Source organism: Chenopodium album, chromosome 8, assembly GCF_948465745.1.
Source record: "Chenopodium album chromosome 8, dcCheAlbu1.1, whole genome shotgun sequence".
NCBI lineage: Eukaryota > Viridiplantae > Streptophyta > Magnoliopsida > Caryophyllales > Amaranthaceae > Chenopodium > Chenopodium album.
The window spans coordinates 3263990-3291135 of NC_137841.1; the positions used below are offsets into that span (position 1 = coordinate 3263990).

Sequence of the window (27146 nt, forward strand, 5' to 3'; positions counted from 1 at the left end):
TATCCTAAAATTCTATCCAAATTTGATTGAATAGAATTCTAAATTAATTTTTTTATCATACAAATTGAATTCTATATAACTTTATCCTACGTGGCGCGACACTTGGCGAAATGTTGGAACGCCAAGTGTCGCTATCTCGTCGTCTGACTAAAAGTTTAACTTTATATATTAGTTATATGATATCTTACGCAATCCTTTATTTTGCTCAAAATTTGTCAACTATATTTTTAGAATTTTTTTTTTGTTTTATAAACTTATTATAATAATAGTTTAATAATGGTTATTAAAAATTACCGTGCATGGTACGGGAACTAACCTAGTAGCCACCACTAAATTATTAGTCGCATAGGCGGCTTGTCAATAATAAGGTGTTTATTAAATGATTTTATTCTAAAAAAAAATTGAATTTTTTTAAAAAGGAAAATAGTGAAACTTACGGTGCCTATATTATTTATAAAAAAAATATATGGTGTACATAATTTAATGATTGATTTTTCAAGCGTTGTGCAGTAAAAGTTAGGAAAAAAAAAGTGTAATACCGATTCGTTGTAATATTGGAGTTCCTAAAAAGAAATTTAGTGGTTAATATAATAAAAATATAAAATAGGTAGTTTTTTTTTTTGGTCTAGTATGTCTGTTATTAGGAAAAATAATAGTGGAAGTTATTAGGAGGTTAATTTTTTTTTTTAAAAATTGAAAGTAAGGTTAATTTTTTTTAGAGTGGTGAAAGTTATTTAGAGGTTAAAAAAAATAATAAAAAAAGAAAAAAAAAAAAAAAAAAAAAAAGGAGGAGGAGTGCATGAGATTTTTTTTTATCTTCTAAGAGTTCTAACCCACCTAATTACGTATTTGATAATTCAATTTAATTTTTTTTTTAAAAAAAAAACCACCACCCCCTAACCACCAGCCAAGGCAGCCACCCCCCTCTCATCCGCAGTCCCTTCATCTCTCATCGGAGCCGCCGCCCAAATCCCCTGGACCTAATGTATGTTTTCTTCCATTTCATTTATTAATTTGTTCGAATTTTGAGATTATTTTGTCCGAAAACCCTAGAAAAATCGATTTGGGGTTTTTCAATTTTGTGCATATTGCTTGTAATCGATGGTTGTTTTGGCTTTGATTATGTATATATGTGATGCTAGGGTGATTTAAAAACAAATTGCAATTGATTTGGACTTGATTTGAGCATGTTTGAGTAAATTAGAGCCAAAAATTGATTATGATGGTTGTTATTGTTGACATTAGTAGTGCATCCTCTAATTGTTAGTGAAGTTTATGATGTGATTAGCTTGTTTCAGATAGAGGTTAACTGTTAATTGTTACTCAAGTTTATGATAGAGGTCTGTTTGTTTCAGGAAAAAAGTTAGGATGGAGGTTAACTGGGCAGAACTGCCGATTGATTTGGTGGTTAATATAGTCGATAAACACATAGTATCATTCGTGGACGGTCTAGCCTTTTCCGGTGTGTGTCGTTCGTGGCGCAAAGCTTCTGAATTAGTCAATTTGAAACAAAAGTGGGATTGTCAAATGCCGTGGCTAATGCTAACTGATGGCAACCAGGATATCACCGAGCATGAATGGATAGGGCCTTATCTAAAACCCGATCATGTAGAGTCGAGTGTTATCGTAGCAGCAAGGAGTATTGAAGACAAGTTTGATGATATTAATACTACTCGAAGCTTGTTGGATTTAACGCAGGAGAAAGTTAGATGTTACAATGTCGAGTGTGATCTAGGATATGGAAGGAATTGTTGGGGATCGTCTCATGGTTGGATACTAACTCAAGGGATTGATGATAACATGTACTTATTTAACCCTCTTACCAAGGATCGCCTCGATCTCCCTTGTCGCCGTACAATCCCCTTCCTTCTGGATAATTCTGGTGAATTCCTTCGTGCATATTTCATAAACAGGGCTGTTGTACTTAAGGTGTCAGGTGATACTTTAGTGGTGGTACTTATATATGATTGCTATCGTAGAGCTGCAATTGCCAAGCCCGGGGACACACAGTGGACACCAATTGTAATTCCACAACAGGGAGATCTCAGGAGGGTTATGGATGTATTATATCGTAGGGATAATCTTGGTACCGATGGACTTGTATTCGTGAATGAGAGTGGCAATATTGCACTGGTAAACCTTGATGATGTTCAGAATAAGAAACCTCTGGCATTGAGTTGGTACGGATGTTACGTACCGTATATACAATCTGTATTTCTACATACAGATTCACAACTTAATTTTTTCGATCACTCTACCTACATAGTTAATTCTGGTCAGGATCTTCTCTTGGTATTGAGGAAATTTGACACGGAAATAAACGGTGAAGAAATGGTCAGAGAAGATGAACATGATATTGATTATTACAAGACAGTTAATTTTAAGGTTTACAAGTTTCAGTTTGATGACAGGAGTTGGGAAGAGTTGAAAGATTTGCAAGATGTTGCTCTATTTGTGGGTAACAATGCAACTATGGCTGTTCGTGCAACTGAGATGGGATGCCAACGCAGTTGCATATACTTTACAGATACTTACCCGTTCGGTTCCAGTGCCACCAAAGATAAACTTGCGGGACATGACATTGGTGTTTTTCAAATGGGTGACAATATCATCCGGCCATTGAAGCTGGAGAATAACACCCACTTACGCTCTTCCTATTGTTGTCCCATGTGGTTTCGTCCTGCAATTTAAATTTAAAATCAATTTTGTCTTCCAACTTGTACTTTTACTGAGTTTTATTGTTGTATCAAAGTGCTTGAATGTAAATATCAATTCTGACCCAAGTATTGTTGAATTAGCCCTCAAAGTTTAGATCTTCCCTTTTGACAATAACTTTGATATTTAACACACCAAAACTACTAGTGTACGCTAAGGTGTCTTGCATTGATAATTCCTCGTGTAAAAGAAAAACTAGTTAGGTACTTGATTACACTTTACTCCGTATCTATCAATTGTATCATAAGTTCTTAATTGTCTACTTTTTACCAAAATTAAAACAAAATTAATAGAAACTTGAAAACACACAATCACACAACGTTATAACTTATAGTACCAACCTTATCACCACATTACCTACAAATCTATCTTTACTAGGGGTGAGCAAAAAAAAAAGGTACCCTGAATAAGAACCATAACTTGTTAGGAATCGCAGGTTCCGGTTCCAGATAGCAAATTGGAGAACCTGTTGTAATAGGTTCCAGTTCAGATACTCAATTTTTTGGAACCGAAACATGTAGGGTACCCAGTACTTGATAAAAGTATCACTTAATTTCAAATTATACCCAAATTCTTACTCAATTTTTAAATAATAAATTTCAAAATTATAATTATAGAAATATATATTAAATTTGTTAGACAACTACTATTAGTTTGTCTTATTTGCAAGTTGCAAATATAATAAATTAGTTACCAACCTAGTTTTTTATTAAAAAAATCCGCGAAAAAGTTAGTGAGTATATTATAATATAGGGTACCCTGAATCAGAACCGGAACCGGAGCCTGTTCAACATGTTCCAGTTCCGGTTCTCAATTTCCAACAGGTTCCGGTTCCCATTTTGAGGAACCTATTACAAAAGGTTCCGGGTCCTGGAATTTTTACAAGGTACCTTGTTATGCTCAACCCTAATCTTTACCCATAATTTCAAGTAGAATACACATCTAGGCATCTAGCCGATTTAGGTGATAAATTATTGATTCTTTAACAGGGAGATATATTTACATGTCACTAATCTTATTTAATGACTTTATAAACATCTAATATTTATTACGCAAGTTTATAAAAATTATTAAAAATAAAAAGCAGTATTTTATCAATTAATAAACGTGTGATTTTAGGATATCCATGATTGTAGGATATGATAAAAGATAACTGATTTTCCAAATTTAACAAACAAAAAAAAGGGGGGGGGGGGGTTTACAACAATTTTGGGCATCATATTAGGTTTTGAAAATTTTAATTACAGACGGTGTTATCATGCTTGGTACATACAAAAAACGCGGAAAGAACATGTACCTAATTTGTAAAGAACGTACAACTATTTTGTAAAGAACATATATCTTTTTTGTGAAGAAAAACTAAATATTATTACTTTTTATTTATCAAAAGAACATCCGTAATATTAATAAAGAACATCTTGTCAAAAAAAATATTAATAAAGAATATGATAATATTATGTAATACTCCCTCTGTTTTTAAATACTTGCTCCATTTCTCTTGGACACGCATGCCGATGTTAATCTTTGATCACTATGATGAGTCATATTTATATAGAGTTTATAGGCACGTTTATGCTAGTTTTATAGTTGCTTTTTGTGTCTCTTGTCGCTTTTTAGGTCGCAATTGCATAAGTTGTCCATTTTGTATTCTATTACGCTTCGTTTGTGTTTTCTTAATGTTTCAGGTAGTTTCTATAGCTATTTGAACGCTTTCGGAGTGGTTTTGGAAGAATCGGACAATGAAAGGATGAAAAGTCGATGAATTGAGTTTATTAATCGAAGATCTCATGTTCGTGGATGTAGACTATGAGGATTTTATGCATGAGAAATGAAAATAGCATCCACAATGATCGTTATGCACATTTCGGAATTGAATTTGAGTTAGAAATGAAGTTAAACGATGTTTTACAAAGTGGTAAAACTAACTCTTATTCACTCTTTTGATCATAACTTGAGTTCTACAGATCGAACTGAGGTGATTCAAATTGCGTTGGAAACTAGACTTGAAGATATTTCCATTGATAGGTCACACTCCCCTATACGATTCCTAGAACGTGAGATACATCCCTTTGAAGTCAAGTCTGCGAAGCTGCCAACCCATCGCCCAGTCATCGGGCGATGGACGTGATGTACGCTCGAGCGTGAGCTGCTGGTTGGGGCGATGGTTCTCCATCGCCCGATGGTCGAGTGTCATTCCGACCATCGGCCACCCATCGCCCGATGGGTGAGGTGTGCGCGCAAGCCACGAGAAATCCTACATCGATTATAACTCTTTCAATCGACCAATCATACACTAGCAGAATAAACTTGATGGGCAGCCACAAATGGCAAGCGGTTATTGAATTCCGCTTGCCAAAATGTAAATGGCAAGCGGTTTAGGATGAACCGCTTGTCAAAATTCCAATGGCAAGCGGTTTTAAATGAACCGCTTACCAAAATGTAAATGGCAAGCGGTTTGAGCATTGAACCGCTTGCCATTCGGTCAAAAAAACCCTAGAAAAGTTGAACCCAGCTCACGCCTCATCTTCTCTCTCCTCCGTCCCCTTTCCCCTCATTTTCACGCTCTCTCTCCTCTGATGTATCCCCTCATTTTTTCTCTCTCCTCTCATTTTCACGTTCTCTCTCCTCTTTCTCCCCTCCATTACGCCTCAGTTCTTTCTCCACTATCTCCCCTCCATCCTTTATCTTCTTCTCTTAATTATCTCCTTTCTCAGCCTCCCTTCTTTCCTTTCTCACGCCTCACCACAACAAAGAACGACGGACACATATCTCACGCCTCACCACAACGAAGAACGACGAACGCCTCAGTACCCAACGACGAGAATGAAGAAAACGTTTGGGTTCAGTTTTCCGGCTCGGCGTTAGGGTTCAGATCGTTGCTTCTCAAGTCATATCTCACTTGATTTTCCGGTATTTCATTAAATTTTTAGCTAATTTTCGAGTTTTTGCATATATTATGTTTGTGTATAATTTAAGATCTAAACCCAATATGTTTGTGTATAATTTTCGAGTTTATAGCTTTAAAATCGGTATGTTTGTTTATAATTTTCGAGTTTTTATCTTTAAAATTTTGTTGTTCAAAGTTTAAGATCTGATTTTTTTTTTTTTTTTTTTTACACAAAAGATCTGAAATTAAGTTAATAATTATTGTTGTTTATTTTTTCAACTTATTGTTTGACAGATACGGTGAATCGGGATAGGGTGGTGGTGGTAATACGGGTTAAGGTGGTTGGTGGTGGCGGCTGGTGGTGCGCGCGGCTGGTGGTGTGCACGGATGGTGGTGTGCACGGCTGGTGAACAAGAGCAGCATCAGTTTTATTTTGCTTGTTTTTTTTTTTTTTATGAAAATGTAATATTACAACAATTAATTAATAAAAATATTAATTTTTTTGCATATATTGTGTTTGTGTTTCAATTTAATTGAAAAAACTAAAAAAATAAAAAATAAAAAAAATAAATTATTTTTTATACCCATAATGGGCAACGGTTTGGCCCCAAAACCGCTGCCCTTTCACTACAAATGACAAGCGGTTCTGAACCGCTTGCCATTTAAAAGGCTAATGGCAAGCCCCCCAATGGCATGTGGTTCAAAACCGCTTCCCATTAGGGGGTTTGAACCGCTTGCCATTATGTTTATTCTACTAGTGATATCACGACTATTGTAATTGCTATTTTTCTGATTTTATTTTATTTTAATTATCTTTAGATTAGTTTTAGAATATTATAAATACTCAAGGGATATTATTTTTCCCTTATGCCTTTTTTTATAATCATCACTATTTTTAACAATTGAAAATTAATAATATATTCATTGAGATTTAACAAGTACCCACAACACTATTTTTTTATTATGTATAAATCACAAACATTAGTCAAAGTAGGACAAATGAATAGTGCAAAAAATAGAAATGGAGTAAGTATTTAAAAACGGAGGGAGTAAACATTATTTATATATACCCACCCTAATTTAAAAACGAAATTCAATGAACATTTCGCAATAAGCAACGAACATAATATTATAAATAAAAGTACATTACGCTGACAGGGGCGGATCTTCTAGGGGCTGGTCAGGGCTTGACCCCCTTAGAATCTGATCCAAAACAATAATATTAAGAAGTTAGAAGCAAATTTTAAAAAAGCCCAATATGTAGCCCATTGCAACCAACAATCCAAAAACAATTTGCAACCATTTCATGTATTCCATTCCTTTATTTGCTTTTACTTGGCCCAAACTCACATGAACATCTGATATATTGGCACATCTCATCAATACATAAATGTCAGTAACTCAATGCTAGCCTGCCAACTTTGCCAATACAAGTTCCATTTTTTTCTAAAAAAAAAAATAATCCTAAAACCTATAGAAGCAATAATAATTCATTAGAGATTGCTTGTTATTCATAATTTATTTTATTTTTACTTTTATTTGATAGGTAAATTAAATATATAACAGTATATAAAATTATAAATTGATAGTTTACATTTTTTATTTAAATATGGAGTAATACTTTATAGCTACTTAAAAAAATAAGGTTACACTATTTTGTATTATTACTAGTGTCTACTTGTTTTGAGTTTAGAAATTGAAAGTTAATTCGGCCCCCCAAAAGAAAGTTATCAAGATCCGCCACTGACGCTGACAATAAAAGAACATGGAAATATGTTCTTTTTACTCTTTTTTTTGGTAAAAAAAAATATGTTCCTTTAGGTATGTGTTCATTACAATTTAATAGTATGTTCCTTTCACAATAGATGTATGTTCTTTACATTTGTATAATATGTTCTTTCCGCGAGAAATGTCTGTACAATGCATGGTACAGACGCCTGCAGGAAGACTAGGAACCACGCACTGATTAGGTTTACTAACACCATTAGGTCTCATTAGTTTTACATAAAATTAAAGCAGTAGTGTTTTTTGGGCATTATAAGTTTGAGGCAAAAAGGTGCAATAATGGTGTTTGCAGAATCACTAACTTTATAAAAAAAATCGGGTGTACAATAATTATTGTACATCCATTATAAAGATAACCTAAAGTGATTAAAAGTTATTTCTGAAATGAATAAAAGTTACCCCAATATGCGTTAAAGTAACCCAATTCAAATAAAAATTATCTATGTTTTATTAGTAAAGAATCACATTTTAAATGACTAAAAATCAATTATTAGTGATTGAATGTAATTAAATTACCTTTATAAAACTTTTCTTGTTGTTGATTTATATAAAAACTCATGCACGGTTATTGCCAAAAAAAATTATGTACGTATATACTTATTAGTGATCATATATTGTAATATCTCGTTTTTAGTCATTAACTTTTGTCTATCTCAATTGTATCCTTGAAACAAACATTATGTTTGCCACACAAAAACTTATAGTAGAAGATTGTATTTTTTAAAAATATTTACAAAGATTATATTTTGCTATTCTATTTTTCATTTTAATTAGTTAATTGAATGTGAATATAGAAAAAAAGTAAATATCATTTCTATTTATATCGTAATTAAATTTTACAAATAATTTCCTTAAATAAATTTTCTATTAAATATTTTTTTTACAAAAATACTAAGGACACACCAGAAATAGACATGTGTCATTGCTGGTGTGTCTTTTAGTATATAGTTATTGATTATTGATTGTATTATGTTTAAAGTTACCCAAAAAAAAGACAAAAAGTTACCCTAAAATTAGCTAAAAGTTGCTCTTATACTGCTCGATGCACACTAATATTAGTGTAAACCGAATGTATACAAAAAATTTTGTTGCAGAATTAGAGGGGTGCATTATATAATGCTCTTCCGAAACTAGATAATTCAAGTGTGATCGATAAGAAGGTACTCAGTAAATGTTTGAATGAGATCACTCATGCTCTTCGCGATACTGATGTTAACTTCGAGTTTATCAATCGCAACATAAACAATATTAAGAACAATATAAATCTTGATCATCTTTCTGAGGGTCTTAATAAGCGCAAAATTATTGAACAAGTACTATCTTTCTCTACTGTATCTTTTTTTTTTTATAAAACCTTGATTATTATTGTCAATTAATATCAATTACTTATAATATTGCTTTTTGTTGGTCGGTTTTTAACTTGATATTTGTTTTTTTTTAAGGTCGTATTCAATGAGCTATGTAGGTTGTGGATAGAGTTGTTCATCATGGACGGGTCAACCCGCTAAACCCACCCAACCCGGCCCGCAAAATAAGCAGGCTTGGACAACCATTTTGAAAAAAATTGAAAATTTGGGCTGGCTAGGCTCGGCCCGTTAATATAAATGGGCGGACACAAACAAGACAATATATACCGTGGGCTAGCGCGCCCGTCCCGTTTAATTCAAAATGTAATAGTTTAATGATTTTTTAGTTAGTTGATTATGTAGTATATTTTAGAAAATAAATACAAAGAGACTAATATTGGACTCTAACCTTATCACCACATTACCTACAAATCTATCTTTACTAGGGGTGAGCAAAAAAACAGGGTACCCTAAATAAGAACTGGAACTTGTTAGGAAGCGCAGGTTCCGGTTCCGGAACCTTTTGAAGAGGTTTCGGTTCCAGATATCAAATTGGAGAACCTGTTGTAACAGGTTCCAGTTCAGGTTCTCAATTTTTTGGAACCGGAACCTGTAGGTGTAGGGAATAATTCAAGCATTAAACCTCTAGCTTGAACCCCACTGTGATCATACACTAAAGTACGGTGGCGTCCAAAAGGGAAGAAGATAGAGCAAAAGAGTCGCTAACAAGTTTTAGGAACTTGTAAACCGTTCACAGAGTGAAGGTTACACCCCTTAACGATCCAAGAGATCGTCAACTCCATAAGGTCTAGAACCAAATAAGGGTTCGGGGATGAAGGTACAAATCCAACCTAAAAGAGATTGAACCTACCCTAATAATAGGCTTCTACTTTATTCTGATCGTATTCATGTGCGTTTTTTAATTAACATGCAATCAATAGGACTAACCCTAAACCTGTTTATCTATGTTAGTTGAATATAATGCACAAATAAACTATTATTGGCAATCACTTGAAATTATAATCACATTAAACCTAAACAAGATTATTAATTATCTCATTAAGCGTGATTACAATGCAAGTACAAATTCCCTTTTAAACATGCATAAAAGTGTGATCAAGCAATAACAATAAATAATGTATCAAGCAACATAATAAATAATCAATAATAATAATCATAATAACAATAATTATATTCATAGAAATAAACATGTTCATGTTAAAGCATAATAGCAAGATCCTATGCATGATACTAACAAGATTAATAACAAACCCTAGCATGTCACTAAACAATAAAAATCAAATCTTTAACCCTAACATGATACTACAATCATAAATATTAGGAAGAACATAGGAAGCATCGTAACAATCATATTTAATATTAAAATTACCCTAGACATGATACTAGGAATATCATAATAACAATCTAAACATGATTTCTACATCATAACATAAATTAATGTACTTACTTTGATGCCTCATACCTCTTTCTAATAACAAAATACACACGTTAATAAATTCAAGGAAAATAATAAACAAACAATTAAATTAAATAACTGAAAGAGAGATTTGGGACCAAACCCTCAAAAATTAAACCTTTCACGTTTAGAGCGAAGGCAACTTCGAATATGGCTAGGTGTTTCTAGATCTAATGAATGCAGAATTTTGTATGAAAAGCAATTTTAGAAAAGAGAGAGAAGGATGATTGAATTAAGAGAGAATTAGGGAATTAATGATTGCGAATGAAAACTGATTGTAGGTGAATATTCGTGAGAATTGCTGAATATTAATTAAAATTGATTGTTGATGATAATTGATGAATGAAAACGGAGTTTTTAATACGTTATTTATAGAGAAAATCAGCCAAAAAGATAAAATATCAAAACAGAGTACTTGGCGCACGCAAAACGAGGTTGGCGGACACAAAATAGAGCTGGCGCCAGCACCAGCTTATTGGCGCCAGGCGCCAATGGCTGGCGCTAGGCGCCAGGTCTGGTTCCAGGCGCCAATGCCTGGAGTCAGGCGCCAGGTCTGTTTTGGACGCGTTTTCGAAAATCAGATAAAATCGTATCTTTTCCTCGAAAATGTTTTTTGATTTTAATTAAAACTCTGAAAAGTCAACAAAAGTCAATTTATCAATGCTAATTGAATTAGGAATGAAAAGAACCTTCTAGAAGAATCTAGAAGACTAAAACCATTCCTAATTGCATTAGGAATGATAAATCATATTAGGCCCTCCCCTAGATCATTGGGCCGCACATAAGGCTCAAACCGGACACAATTTAGTAAATTGGCCATAACTTCCTCAATATTCATCGGAATTGGGCTTATAATATATCGTTGGAAAGCTCTTGTCAAGCCCCATCCAACTACACTACTATTGGACCCATATCATGGACCAACCAAACTGGATTGACTGTTTTCTTAAAATAAGTTTTCAAAAACAGAGAGAAGAGAAAATAAATTAAAAACTATCCGTAACACTAGACTTTCCACATTTTCGCTTCATTCGATTATGATTCGACGTGAAATGTGCTCATCACCGGGTTTGGTTTTGGGGAGACACAAATTAGTGTCTATAGAAGCCCCCACTTTGACTGAGTTTGGAGAAACGCGAGTTTCGAAAACAAAAGTCAAAGTATCGATAGGGACGGAGAATGATTCAGAACGTTCTGCAATCCTAAATCACTCTTGTAACGCCAATACCTACAAAAATAGGGTTAGTGAAACAGATAAAAGAGTTAAGAAACGCGTATCTTGCACCGTCGAGCACACGTCTCTGAGAGTAACCGATTGTTTTGATGACCTCCTGCAAGCTAGAAAATGCCATTCCGCTTGAAAATCGCTACGCTTGTAACTGCTTCCAATATAGAAGATTGCTTCGCCTGAAACGATCCTCCTCCGCTTTTATAATATTACACGTCCAAGGAATACTATCGAAGATTGTCTCTCTTGAAACAATCCTCAGTTGTTTGTGACAACTCTCCACAATCTAGAGAACGCCACCTTGCTGTTTCGATGTTCACTCGTCTCTGAACCAAGAGCTTCTTTTTGATATGTTCACGCGCCTCTGAACAAAGAGCTTATTTTTTTTAAGTATGTCCACGCGTTTCTGAACAAAGAGCTTGATAATAGGATGCCCACGCGTCTCTGAGCAAAAGAGCTTTGTAGGAAATAGGAGATCTTTGATGATATGTCCACGCGTCTCTGAACAAAAGAGCTTTTGAATGATATGCCCACACGTCTCTGGAGCAAAAGAGCTTGATGGAAATGTTCACGCGTCTCTGAACAAAAGAGCTTGATGGAAATGTTCACGCGTCTCTGAACAAAAGAGCTTGATGAAGTGATGTACACAGTTTGTACCACATTTTACCCTCGGTTTATAGCTATTTCTGTGTGATTTCTAAGCTCTACGGAGCTATTTCTCGCTAATATCCTCTTCTCTAGTGTGGCTTGGTCTATTTGATTGATTTTACAGGCATATGAAGATTTTCGGATGATTTGGACGCATTTTGGATTGCCACGAGAGCTTAGTAGGATGGAAGAGATTTTTCCCGTGTCCGCCCTGGAGGGCAACATTGCCCTGGCAGCCAGGGCGAAGAAGAAAAGAAGCGAAGAAGTTCAGCCCCCGTCCGCCCGGACCGGGCGGCTTTGCCCGGCCTGACCGGGCGGAGTTTCGCGGATCCTATATTCAGTTTTTTTCGGGTTTTCTTATTTTAAGGGATATAAATACCCCTTTGTAAAGCCGATTAAAAATACTTAGTGATGATCTTAGCAGTTTTTAACATTATTAGAACCCTAATATTCTCTCTAGATCTAGATTAAAATTGCACTTTCAAGTTTTGATCTTTGTTCATCAACAATTGGTACTTTTCTTCATTCAAGCAATTGGTATTCATCTCTATTTCTTCTTTTACTTTTAATTGCTTATTAATCATGCTTTCTTCATTGATTATTGTTTTTGCTTCCATTAATATGTGTGAGTAGTTCTTTATTCCAAGATCTAGCGAAACTCGAATATGATTAATGCATGCTTTAATTCTTTAAATTCTCTAATAATAATTGTATTTGATTTGCTTAATTGATTATGTTTATGCCAATACTAGATTAGGGATAATTGGTATTGTTATTAATCCTTTGTTTTTATCGCAACGGGAGTTGGGTTTTGACGGATTTGAATAAATCAATTAAGGGTTTGAAGTTTATCACGGGAGTAGGTGAATGGATGATTAGGAAGTTAGAGTATTGTGCTTAAGGTCTCTAATTTACACGATTCCACGGAAGTAGGCTTGATTGTGGTTAGAGAAGCCATTGATAACTCGAGAGAGACCATTGGTATTATTCATGGATTACTTTTCCTCATTAATCAATTGAATTATATGTTAGGGGTAGAACGACTATTGCATTAATTGTATTCGTGGTGAAGCTTGATCTTGGATGTTTTTAGCATTGAATTGTGCATTTTATTAGATTTTATCGTTTTAATTAGTTCTTTAGATATTGATTCCCACTTATTTGATTTGGTTACTTGCTTAGTAATTGCTTGAGTCTATTTAATTAGTTGAACTACAGTCTCTTGGGATCCGACCCTTGCTTGCCCGTCTATATAGTAGTGGTATAGTTAGGTTTATTTTTGTTAGGTACGCGACACGCCTATCATGAAGATTGTCCACGCTTCTCTGAACAATAGAGCTTTTGTGATATGCCCACGCGTCTCTAGAGCAAAAGAGCTTTAGAAAGGAATGAGATATGTCCATTTTATATAGTGTTTTATCCCCGTCCCTTGGTCATTATTAGTAGTGTTTTTGGCTCTTTCGGGCCACTTTTATTACTAATTTGTGTGTTCTAGTGTTTTCGTAGTTTTAGTTGTATTTTTACAGGAAATTGCACTCTTGGAGCATTTTCCCGGGCTTTATGGATCGATTACGGAAGCTAGAAGGACACGACCACTTTTGGAGCCCAGGATCGGTGAGAGCCGGTGATTAAGGGCTCGGTAATTGGGATCCCGAGGTATTTGGACCAAGTATTCGAGACCCGAGAGGAAATCCGGATTGGGCCGAGAAATCTAGCCCAATCGAAGTCCAATCCTCAAGGAGAAGCAACCGCCCGATCGGGCTACCTCTAGCACGATCGGGCGCGGCAGGACTCTTAGGCTAAGCGTGCAAAGGCGCGCCCGATCGTGCGAGCATCTAGCACGAACGGGCGATGCTGCTGGGTAGGAACGCGAGGAAAAAGGCGCGCCCGATCGGGCGGCCCTTCGCCCGATCGGGCGCGTGTTTCTGGAGTACCTGATTAAGTTTAGTTTTAATTCTTGTTTTAGGAAAGGTTTAAATACGATTATGTACGGAATTATTAGCTTACCTTCTTTCTTAGACTTTCTCTCTCTACTTAGTATTTTTCTCTCTCTTAAATTCTCTCTAAACTTTTATTCTTAATACTTCCTTTAATTCCAGATTTATTTTTGGTACAATTTCTTCCCTTTTAATTTCAGCTATTTTAATTGCTTTCTTGATTATGCTTTTAATTATTTACTTGATTGGCTTAATTATGATGATTTGTGAGTAGTTCCATTTTAGGGTTTATGGGGATCCATAATTAATATGAAGGGATAGTTTGTTATTATTGATTATTGATATTGCATGATAATTTCTTATTGAATTGTTTTAATTCTTTGCAATTAGATTATGAATCGAGCTGATGTAATTTGATTGTGAATGTTTAGCAATATTAAATTGATGAATCGAGCAGATGTTGATTTAATATTAAAGGCTATTTTTAATAGGAACTTAGATTTAGTAAATTGCGAGAGCCTGTTAGATCTATGTTGATTAATAAATTGCAAGAGCCTGTTAATCTTGTTATCTGTGCATTGTTAATTATTAATTACTTCGTTCTATCCCGGAACATTAATTATTGGTGAACCTGTGACCCTAGGCTTCTCTATTATTGTTTCTTTTCTCCCTAAACTTATTCTTCGTAGTATAGAATTCATACCTAAAAATATTGGTTACTTAGATAATTTAGATTATAATAATTAATTAGAATTAAAAAGACCTGTTTCCCTGTATAGTTCGACCCTACTTCCCTATCTACTTTAGTTAGAGATTTAGGTAATTATTTTTGATTAGGGGATAAGACTTTACCCTGTCAGAATGTCCACGCGTATCTGAACATAAGAGCTTTGATGGAGATGTTCACGCGTCTTTGAACAATAGAGCTTTGGTACTTGAACGTTTGTTGCGATAATATTATGAAAATTTTTTTGAATACCAACGTTTGTCGATCTCTAAAGCTCGCCTGAACTTTGTTTCCGCTAAAACCAGTATGTCGGTGTTTCCGTGATGAGCCTATTCTTAGGCGCTTTAAGCTAAGTGAGACGATCAACCTATACGTGAAATAAAAAACAAAAAAAAAGAAGAAAAAAAAATTCAAAACCCAGGAAACGCCTAGGATTTTCGAATGACCTAGGCTGAAACGTGGGGTGTTATTAGTGGTACCGATGGACTTGTATCAAATTAATTGCAAATTAATTGCAACTTTAATTTGGACAATGATTCTCTCTATCTCTTTGACCTACTCATCACATGGGTCACCCCTTTTTTCTCTCTTTTTTTTTATCTCTTACCGCACACACATCCCACGTTGAAATTAAAAAGAACGAAGGTGTACGTATAGCTCGCACATAGATAGAGGATAAGATAACCTTTTTTGGCTCCCAAAAGGCCAAAAGAACTGCAACAGTCATCAGTATTGACTTTGTAAAGTAATTACATTTTGTATCATGTCTTTGTGCAAAGAAATTATTTTCATTAGATAAAAGCAGTAAAAATAATGTTTGTGTATATACATGGAAATGTAGATGCTCTGCTGCTGTCCCTGATTTTACTTTTCTCTAGTATGGTGTTCTTGTTTGATTGCTGTCTCCGTAAATTTCAGTACTTTCCTTGTGATTGGAAAGACATCTCCAGTCACTTATCAAGTGCTAGGACATCTGAAAACATCCTTGGTTTTGGCATTTGGCTACATCTTGCTTCATGATCCATTTAGCTGGAGAAATATTCTTGGAATCTTGATTGCGTTGGTGGGAATGATTCTTTATTCCTACTACTGTACCCGAGAAGCTCAGAAGAAGGTGTCTGAACCAGCTCCATTGTCTCAGGTACTGTTTTCTCAAGAAAAAAACTCCCAACTTTGACGACCTGTTTGGTTAGCAACATTGGTAATGAGTTTATACTACCTCCGGTTCATTTTAGTTGCAACAATTTCCTTTTTGGGGTGGTTCACTTTACTTGCAACAATTTTTTTTTTCCTTTTTTGGTAAGTTTTTGGGTGGAAATTTACATATTTGCCCTTACTTATTTACTAACCTAGTATATTAACACTCCTAATCTGTTTTACTTAGTTTACTTATTTTATGAATTAATCTAACTACTCCCATTAAATTTACCCCCTCCTTTAAATTGCTTCATCTCCCAACCACCTTCATTGAATCTGCATTCAATACTGGAAAATGGTTGGGAGAAATAAATTCTGGAAAATTTTTCCAGAAATGAAGCCCCCCCTCTCAAACCCTAACTCTTTAAAATCTCTCTCTCTTTTCGTTTCTTATTTCTCTCTCCTCTTCTCCTTCTCTTTCTCCTCCAAAATCGTACTTCTTCCTCCTTTCTCTCTCATCATCCTCTGTATTTTGACACCGATTCACCCCTTTTCACTCTTCAAATGTCTTCCTCTCAACCAAAAATCATTGATCTCGAAAGCCATGAGTCCCTTTCTTCTGGATCTACTCGAACTCCAAAAAAAATATGAGCGAACCACGTACATACCTCGTCGTGGTTCTGGGGTAATGAAGCCGCTCCGTCGTGCTTCTGTAATTGCGAGGAGGAAGATACACGGTGCGAAGCTTGCTGAATACATTTCAAGCGACGAGGATGACAAGCCCATTAAGGTTTCTGGGTCCAAAAGGGCTGTTCCGCCACCTCACAGCGCAGATCTGGAGGTTGTGTCCACCAAAGTCGGTGGATCTGCTGCTGTGGTGGCTGTTCCAACTGCTTCACCACCACCAGACGCTAAATCGGAGACGGGTTCTTCGTTGTTCCAAGAGCTCACTGCCGAAGAAGTTCTCCAGCCACCCACTTCCCATCCCATGATGGGTGGGAGTGCTTCTAGGTCTGGCGCTGGTAGGAAGCGCTTTAGGGGCTCACCTCCTGGGGACCAGGAGCCTGATGATGTACTGGAGGCTTACCTCCAGATCTACTACCCCCAGTAGTCCCTTCCCCCATACTAATTGGGCAGCGTAATTTCTAAAACTCTAATCTTCTTCTTCAGATGCAATTTATGCTATATTATGGTATTCATGAGTCCCCTGTTGGTTGTTATGCCTAGTCTGATATTGTTGGTTGGTTGGCTTTGATTAGATGTGTTTACTTTTATTATTGAATATGTTGTTGATGAATCAGTTTTTGGTTGTTTGGGTTTGGATTAAAATTGATGATGAGCACCCTGTTTTTTTTTTTGGAATTGACATGTTGGCTGGAGTATGAAATGCATATGTTGTTGGTGATTCAGTTGTTGGTTGTTTGGGTTTGGATTAAAATTTATGAGCTCCCTGTTTTTTTTTTGGAATTGACATGTTGGCTGGAGTATGAAATGCATATGTTGTTGGTGATTCAGTTGTTGGTTGTTTGGGTTTGGATTAAAATTGATGAGCACCCTGTTTTTTTTTTTTTGAATTGACATGTTGGCTGGAGTATGAAATGCATATGTTGGTGGTGTATCAGTCGTTGGTTGTTTGGGTTTGAATTGTTTTTTTATTAAGGATTTATCTTTATCCTGTGATATGTTTGGATATTTTTTTGTTGTATGAGTTGTTGGTTGTTTGGATATGAATTGTTGATTTGGATTAAAATTTATGAGTCCCTTTTTTAAAAAAAAATTGGAGAAGTTGGTTGTGTGCTTCAGTAACTATGGTTGGAGTATGAATTGGGTTGTGTATGATTTTGTTCCTTGAGTCCCCTGTGTATGATGCATTGAGTCCCCTCTCCCAACTGATTGCATCAAATTGAATCCCATCCAAATGATGAAGGGACTCATCTGATAGCTATTTGAGTCACATGGCTGCTCTAGATGCCCTTGTTTGAGGTATCTATTGAGGTACCATAACTCATTGATGCCTTGAAAGAGAAATGTAACCCTATCTGATGGAATATTAGTGACCAAAATAGATTGAGTTTCCATTAATTACCAAACTATAGTACCATACAAGACTGCCTAACAATGTTTACATTAACTATGTACCAAAATACACCTAACCAATACCAACAAAAACTACAAAAAACATGTTAAGCTTTTACTGGTTAGATGTGGCAGTCTTTGCTTGTGTTGGTTTGAATGTGGTTCCTTATAGTCTTCAATCTGCATCCACTTCCATTTGAAATTCAGTTGCATTTGAACTTGGAATTGTGATTGAATCTAGATAGGAAACAACCTCTGCAATTAATTCCTTGTCTACTTGAAGCAATTCTGGTATAACACCTTGCCTGTCTAGACTTCTTTTTTTCATGTGTGGTATTGTGTAGTTGTTTCCTCCTTTTCTTCTTAACACCTCAACCATGCATGACTGAAGTGTAATCCAACTGTATTTGTTCAACTCTGGATCAAATCCTTTGAATGCTATTTCTACTTCTTTGATGAGATCATCTAAATTTTGAGGGAATGACTGATATTGCAGTGATTGTATGACATTGAAAAGTCCTAAGTCTAGAACATTCATGTCTGGTGATTGTGCTGGTTGAAAAACAAATTGGATGTTGAATCCATATGCTTGACATGCTTCTTGAAATTCTGCATCTTGTGGTATTTGGTGAGGCTTAGCATTATCCCATTGGATAGTTATGTTTTTGGGAAGTTGGGGTGGCCATTGTTCATGTATTGTTGGCAACACATGATTAAGTAGCATGTCTCTTATTGCTTCCTTGTTAATGCTTTGGACTGCCTTAGCCTCAATGGTTCCCTTGTCTCTGTTTTTACTCTTTTTCTTTGCTTCCTCATACTTCACAAAAGGGAAAAGACCATACTTCCCATCATGTAATAATTGTTTGTTTGCTTCATACAATGGTTTCCCAATCATACCCATAAACATAGCCTTTATCTTGAACCTTTTGGACTGTTGGGCTCTGTATGGATTGTCTTCAGCTGGGAGGAGGTAGAATGTCCTTGTTTCTGGGTTGATAAAAAACCACTTTTCATCAATGTGTATCCATTGTTGCATGTCTTCAAATAAAGGGTCCCCTTCTGCTGGAATTGGGGTTATGTGACTTAGAACCCATTTCATTCTTGTTATTTTATGCTGGTCAGTGAGTGCTGGTTTGTTTGTGCTTGTGTGTGTTCTCAATCTACCCCTTTTCCTTAATCTGTGAATAGTTGACTTTGACACATTAAGTGCTGCAGCATATCCTCTTTCAGTTTGTCTTTTGTACAAAGGCACTGAAGTTAAGAATTCATCTGTGTACTCCTTTTGTTTTCTGCCCACATTGCCTATTTTTTTTGTCCTTACATCTACAACATTTCCTTCTAACATGTGTTGTTTAATTACCTTAAACCATCTAGTTGTTGTTGATCTATGCACATGATGCTTTCTTGCCAAACTGGATAAAAATCCCCTTGGCAATGAGTCCCCCTCCATATTGAGCATGATCTCATCAACTAGTTGGCGCTTTTCTTCTACTGTCATTTCTCTGCTTTGTCTGCCATACATATGTAGTGGACCATGTACTTCACCATCATCATCTCCATCATAACCACCTTCTTCTTCTGAGTTGCTGTTTTCAGTTTGAGTCTCTTTATCTGTGAAATGATGCCATGCTTCCATTGTTTGCTCCTCATTGTACAGTTGATTTTCATTGAAAAAGAGTTCTTCCAAGAACTCTGCCATGAGTCCCTATACTTTTTTTTTCAGGCTGACAGTAGGTGATGAAGTGGTGGTTGGATTTTTTTGGAATGGTCTTCAACGGAGCCTAGAAGAATGGAACATAGATGCTGCTTTTGTCTTTTTAGCACTGTGAATTTTAGGCTAATTATGAACAATTTTTAGGATTATGTAATTTGTAGGATGGTGTTTTGTAAACAACTAACTACTCACCCTTAACCCCCCCAACCCCTCCCTGCTATCTCTTTTGCTTGAAAAACAAACTGAAATCTGGTTTGGATAGTCCTCTTTTTATAAGGGGATATGATTTGAATATGAAAAGGTTTATGTTTTGGGGTATTTGGCAAATTTTTTGAATTTGCCTTCAAAATTCAGGAGGGAAAGTGAAAGAAATACAGAGAAAGTGAAAGAAATTGGCTGAAAAAAGGGAGGGAATCCCCACCCATATGCAAAGTCAGGGAGTATTTGGGTGGGAAAAGTACACCTCACCATTTTTCCCCACTTGTTTTACTTTATTAAAAAAAGACCCCACATGCTTTCCCTCCTATTTTACTCCCTTAATTACTTAATCTCCACATGCTTAAAGTCCCTTAAAAGTTTTTCCTAGGTATCCGTAAAATGGTCCTTTGTTGCAACTAAAATGAACCGGAGGTAGTATGTAGTTTTGTTAGGGAAGTGTCATGTCATTGACCATAGTATATTTTTTCATTTTTTTTTTACCCTTTTAAAAAATAAATTTTTATTAAAAATGATGGCTTAGGGCCTGTTCTTTTCAGCTTATATTTTCAGTTCAGTTCATTTTCAATAAGTTTTGTTCAGTTCTTATCTTAATTTTCTTCTCTCTTAAAATATTTACTACGTAGTTCAGTTCAGCTCCAATAAGTTTATTCAGTTCAGCTAATCAGAACAGGCCCTTAGGCAATATTAATCTCAGTATTTGTTATGGATAATGAAAAATCTTCACCTCTTCCATTATTGTCCCTGTGTCACATATCTGTTTTCCTTCCTATATTAACTATAGACATATTTTTATACTCTAAAAATATTTTTATACTCAATATAATTAACATTTGTTTCTAAAAATATTTTTATACTCTAAAATTTTTTTATACTCGATATAATTAACATTTGTTTCTAAAAATATTTTATAAAGACTAGAATAGACCCGGTCTACAATAACTTATTGTAGACCCAACCTTTTAGTATACCATACAAATGTGATTATATCATACGAAATGTGATTATATTATTACAAAAGTGATTATATCATCTTGAAACTGTTATGTAAATGTATCACTCAAAAAGTGAATTTATCATTATAAAAAGTATCAAATTAATAAATTACATCATTCAAAAGATGATTTTTAAATTTTATCATCCTAAAGATGATTATATAATATCATTAAATGGTTTGATATGAGATCAAAATATGACTCACAAAAAGATAATTATATCATCTAAAAAAGTGATTATATCATCCAGAATGTGATTATATTATTTGAAAGTATCAAATTTTGGGTCTACAATAATTTATTGTAGACCGGGTCCATACAAGACCAATTGAACATATTTTTATACTCCAAACTCTCTTAATGTCTTAATTAAATTTTAGCTTCAAACGATAATGCATTAAGATAACACTAATAATGTTATAATTTTTTTTTGGTACTACAATACTAAACAAATTAAATACATACTATTACTTAAATCAAATTTACAATTCTTTAAAAAAAAAAACAAATTTAGATTGTATAAGTAATAAAATGTTAAGGTTGTTGGTAATAAAATATCATGTATATTAGAATGTTGATGGTATATTCTATATACATGTGTATGATACTAACATACTATAATCGTACAAAACCATAAAAATAATAATATGATGTTTCACAACTTGTACCACATCGATAAAATTATAATGAGGTAGAATAGAATGAGAGATGTATAACAGAATACTAATGGAGTAATGGTATTAGATTTTCTACAAAATTCCCACATTGAAGTTTTGGAAAAGTTGGGTGAGATGTTATAACATAACCCAGTATTGTCTAGATATTTAGTGTGGGCCCTCAAGTTGAACTCCAATTGAGCTTGAGACGAGCTCAAAATGAGCACGAGACGAGCTTCATTCGAGTTCGAGCTTGACTATTTAACTAACGAGTCAAGCTTAGAGTCAAGCTTAGTGATACTCGAGCATACTCGAGCTTGACTTGCATCGCATCATAATCAGCCCTAAGCCCCTAACTATAATTGAAAGCACATATTAACACCTTAAAAGAAAACAAATAAGAATGAAATTAGCAAGGGTATATTAATTTTGTTGGTTATCCTATCACTACTAGTACAATATTACGTTTATCCTCTTGCTACTGCAGTCCGTGTATATCTCTAAGTTATTTTTTTTTTATTTATATCTTTTTAATCTCTTAGGGTCTATTTACATTTACTAAACTGAACTGAGTGTAGCTTAACTGAACTGAATTGATTGGAGTTGAACTGAAAATTTTATGTGAGAGGGAAATTAGAAGCTAATCTGAACTGAATTGAAATTAAATAAATGTGAACATCCAACACTATTTTATCCTCTTACATGTTAATTGATAATAGATATCCACCATATCACTACTAGTACAGTACTACTATACGTTTATCCTCTTGCATATCTCTTGCACACCCTAGATGTAGATAACCGTGCATTTATGTATTTATCTTTTCTTAATACTTTGCTTATTAATTTATTTATTTTTTATTTTAATTTATTAAAATAATTTATGTACATACAGTTCATAATCCAACCAAAATTAGTTAAAAAGAATTTATTTCCAAATATCTGTTAAAAGAATTTATTTCCTAACTTTCTTCAAAAATTAAAAATAAAAAATTATTTGAAAGGATTTGTTTCCTAATTTTTATTAAAAGGATTTATTTCCTAATATCTCTTAAAATAATTTATTTCCTATTTTCGAACACAATAATTTATCTCCTTTTTTTTTTTTTTTTAATAACAATAATTTATCTCCTAATTTACAATGAAACGCGTTTATTTATTTTTGTTAAAAGGATTTGCTTGAAGGTCACGTTTTTTTTTTAATAAATAGTCAGAGTTGGGAAGTTTGAGACATTAGAAACTCACAAGTCCAAGAGTTCAACACAACACCGATAACTTTTTTTGAGTTCGGTTTTTCACTCTTAAGGCTTATGGCTTGTAGGAAAAAAGTGAAGATGGAAGTTAACTGGGCAGACCTGCCTACTGATTTGGTGGTTAATATAGTCGATAAACACATAGTATCATTCGTAGATGGTCTAGCCTTTTCCGGTGTGTGTCGTTCGTGGCGCAAAGCTTGTGAGGTAGTCAATTTGAAGCAGAAGTGGGATTGTCAAATGCCGTGGCTTATGTTAACTGATGGCAACCAGGATATCACCGAGGATGAATGGATAAGTTATCTAGAACCTGATCGTTTAGAGAATGTGATTGAAGCAGAGAGTGTTGAAGACAAGTTTGATGATATTAATACTACTCGAGGCTTGTTGGATTTAACGCAGGAGAAAGTTAGGTGTTACAATGTCAAGTGTGATCTAGGATACGGAAGGAATTGTTGGGGATCATCTCATGGTTGGATACTAACTCATGGGATTTATGATAACATGTACTTGTTCAATCCTCTTACCAAGGATCGCCTCGATCTCCCTAGTCGTCGTACAATCCCCTTCCTTTGGGATAATTCTAGTGAATTCCTTCGTGCATATTTCATAGACAGGGCAATTGTACTTAAGGTGTCAGGTGATACTTTATTGGTGGTACTAATATATGATTGCTATCTTAGAGCTGCAATTGCCAAGCCCGGGGACACACAGTGGACACCAATTATAATTCCAAAACAGGAAGGTTTCCGGAGGGTTATGGATGTATTATACCGTAGGGATAATCTTGGTACCGATGGACTTGTATTCGTGAATGAGAGTGGCAATATTGCACTGGTAAACCTTGATGATGTTCAGAATAAGAAACCTCTGGCATTAAGTTGGTACGGATGTTACGTACCGTATATACAATCTGTATTTCTACATACAGATTCACAACTTAATTTTTTCGATCAAACTACCTACATAGTTAATTCTGGTCAGGATCTTCTCTTGGTATTGAGGAAATTTGACACGGAAATAAACGCTGAAGGAAAGGTCAGAGAAGATGAACATGATATTGATCATTACAAGACAGTTAATTTTAAGGTTTACAAGTTTCAGTTTGATGACAGGAGTTGGGAAGAGTTGAAAGATTTGCAAGATGTTGCTCTATTTGTGGGTAACAATGCAACTATGTCTGTTCGTGCAAGTGAGATGGGATGCCAACGCAATTGCATATACTTTACAGATACTTACACATTCAGTTCTAATGCCACCAAAGATAAACTTGCGGGACATGACATTGGTGTTTTTCAAATGGGTGACAATATCATCCGGCCATTGAAGCTGGAGAATAACACCCACTTACGCTCTTCCTATTGTTGTCCCATGTGGTTTCGTCCAGCAATTTAATTCTAAAATCGATTTTGTCTTCCAACTTGTTTATATTCTTGTAACTTAATTGTACAAGCATTAATTTAAATTTGCTTTCTTTTACTGTGTTTTTTTGAAACCACTTCTTTTACTGTGTTTTATTGTTGTAATTATTTGCTGGATTTAGTTTGGATGCTATCAATGTTTTTGTGCGTAAATATTTGTTCTAACCTTAGTATTGTTGAATTAGCCCTCTTGACAGGAGTTTAGAATTTAGATCTTCCCTTTCGACAAGAACTTTGATGATTAACAGAACAAAACTACTAGTGTACGCTAATCCATGATCATGGATTACCCATTTAATAGATTGTATTCCCCCCGTCCCTTAATACAATGCCTCTTTTGAGCATTTATTTCTCTTTATTATGTGAGGAATAAATGCTCAAAAGAGGCATTGTATTAAGGGACGGAGGGACTACTAAGTTCTCAAGTGCCTACTTTTTACGGAAATTAAAACAAAATTAATAGAAACTTGAAAACACATACTCACGCAGCGTTATTTATTATTTATTGGTATCTAAAAGTACATAATATACTACTACTCTTGTCCGAAAAAAAAAAAAAAACAACTCAATTACTTGTTTTTGACCTACCTTACTCGTTTAACACTTTAACCCATGATCACTTACTAAGTTACTATTACAAAGGAGGGTAAACATTCAACACCCACTTAAAGCACTAACCTTATCTACCTACGATAGCTAGCTGGAAAAGAGCCACACCCCATTGATATCCACTATCAACAAAAATATGTTGATATAATGGCATTGTTGTAATATTTGGGAACTTTTTGCTGAATTCCACATGCTCAATGTTGGGATGATGATGTGGATCCCGTATATCGAATTTTTTAATTAAATCTTGTAACGGGACATTGTTGATGGAGAGATTAACGCCATCACTTCCACTTTTTGTTGAGATCCCAGATGGATGAGGAGAGAGATTAACGCCATCACCTCCACTCGTGCTCACTCTTGCTCTGTATCATCGTCACAGCTCTTACAGAAAGTCCTTAATAAACATCAAACATGTCAAGTGTTTGCTGAGTTAGAGTTGGGCAATAACAATTTCCTGTAGTGTATTGATTGATATATTAGAAAACCATTGTAGAATTGTTTACTCATGTAATCAATATTATACCCTCTAATTGATACGAATGGCCAAATCATCATTTTACCAACACCATAGGAATTACAGTTGATTTTACCCACACCACCAACATAGGAGTATTTACCTGGAACCAAAATGTCTACTTCATCCAATTCGCGCAAATCTTCCGCAATTCGTACCGTAATTAAGCCTTTTTCCAATGTCCAGGATGAGTAACTAATCTGACCAAATGCAAATTAACAGATGAGCTAATTAAATACCATCCATTAAACAGTTTTAGAACCCAATTAACTTAAAAAATCATTTTTAGTCCGAAATTGGGTCGCCTTCAATACTTCGATTAATACGTGAACTATATGATAAAAAAAAAGACATTACCTTGATTTTGCAATCGAATTCCATACCCACCAATTGAAATTGTTGCAATTCATATTAAAGCAATCTTGCAATCGAATTCCATAACCACCAACTGATCCAAAATCGGCCCTTGGTTTCGATTTTGTTAATTAGTGAACTGGAGAGCAACTTCAAAGTTATCGCCACTAGAATCGAATTTGAAAATTAGTGAACTGGAGAGCAAGAGAGTAAAACGCAGTGTTTGTCAAAAGGTCAACCACGATATTGACCGCAACAGCTAAACAGACGTTAGGAAAGTTAACGTCTGCAATTGGTTTGCAACGGGGTGTTACTCACTTTCCAGTTTTGTCCTCACTTTAATGAGTGATAAGTCAGAAATGCCCTTATATCAACGCTGTTGGTTGATATAGGATATCAATATGTATTTACTCGCTGGAAAACCAACCAAAATCCTTCTTCACAACCTCACACAACTTATAGGTCCTTTTCCACAACTTTTGTCTTAAAAGGTCCTTATTCACAAAGACGACCTCTTAAAAGGCTTTTTTCCACAAATTTTCTATATATACTCCCTCCGTTTTTAAATACTTGCTTCATTTCTCCATACGCGGAGTTTTAGGAGAAATTGGAGAAAGTAATAAAATATGGAGTTAGTGGGATAGTTGAATAAATAAAAAATTATAAAAAGCAAAAGTAGTGGAAGAATAAGAGGAGAGTGAGTATTATCTACCGAGTGTGATAAATGAATTAAATATTATAATAACTACTACGAGTACTAAAATAACAACCGCTGACATCATCAAACTCCAATATTGTACACATCATTTTCTTCACCTCATTTAATCTATTTATTTTTTCCTTTAAAATTGGCTGATTCAGAGTGACAATTGAGCTCTTCCCAAATAATATTTTCAATGTCCATTCTTTCTTCCTACGCATTACACACAAGTAAGCTAAAAAAAATGTTAAACTTGTGCATCACACGAGACTAACATATAACTAATAACTACTACGAGTACTAAAATAACAACCGCTGACATCTTCAATCTCCAATATTGTACACATGTCAAGCTCTCTAACAAAATTTTTCGGCCTAAATTCACCTCATTTAATTTATTTATTTTTTCCTTTAAAATTGGCTGATTCTAACAAAAATTTTCAACCTAAATTCACCTCATTTAATTAATTTATTTTTTCCTTTAAAATTGGCTGATTCAGAGTGACAATTGAGCTCTTCCTAAATAATATTTTCAATGTCCCTTCTTTCTTTCTCCATTGTCAAAACATATTTCAAAACATATTCTATTGTATTTGTATGGCTTTCCTTCTACCTATTATTTTAAATTTTCTTTTTTATCTATATAGAAATCGTGCATCGCACGAGGATAATCTAATTACAAATAAATAATAACACATACAAGCTTAACCCAAAGAATAATTAGGAACAAACGAACATGATCAAATGA

The 27146-nt window shown here is 34.7% G+C and overlaps 2 protein-coding genes and 1 long non-coding RNA gene across 4 annotated transcripts; 2 read left to right on the forward strand and 1 right to left on the reverse strand.

The window, feature by feature from the left end:
* Positions 1–855: 855 nt before the first annotated feature.
* Positions 856–23088, forward strand: LOC145555647 (F-box protein SKIP23-like). Of its 2 annotated transcripts, none has more exons than XR_014091525.1 (2): positions 856–985; positions 22866–23088. XR_014091525.1 is itself a non-coding variant. In XM_081617389.1 (2 exons), coding segments are annotated over exons 1-2 (1338 nt in total). In that variant the 5' UTR covers positions 862–983; the 3' UTR covers positions 2692–2797. The 2 variants fall into 2 exon arrangements, 1 of the variants encoding a protein (XP_081473515.1); XM_081617389.1 differs by lacking the exon at positions 22866–23088 and adding an exon at positions 1356–2797 and having other exon boundaries at positions 862–985.
* A 213-nt stretch (positions 23089–23301) lies between these two features.
* LOC145642607 (uncharacterized) lies at positions 23302–24192 on the forward strand. The gene has a single exon (XM_081693800.1). It carries the CDS (start codon positions 23302–23304, stop codon positions 24190–24192), a length of 891 nt encoding a protein of 296 aa, XP_081549926.1.
* A 544-nt stretch (positions 24193–24736) lies between these two features.
* LOC145555649 (uncharacterized) lies at positions 24737–25955 on the reverse strand. The gene is made up of 3 exons (XR_014091526.1): positions 25702–25955; positions 25448–25544; positions 24737–25224 (listed from the first exon to the last, which is right to left on the reverse strand). It is a non-coding gene; the product is annotated as an uncharacterized LOC145555649 (long non-coding RNA).
* Positions 25956–27146: the final 1191 nt, after the last annotated feature.

Bases quoted from the DNA above. Each gene is read 5' to 3' on its own strand.
- LOC145642607 (XM_081693800.1), top strand. From the start codon at position 23,302: ATGTACTTGTTCAATCCTCTTACCAAGGATCGCCTCGATCTCCCTAGT.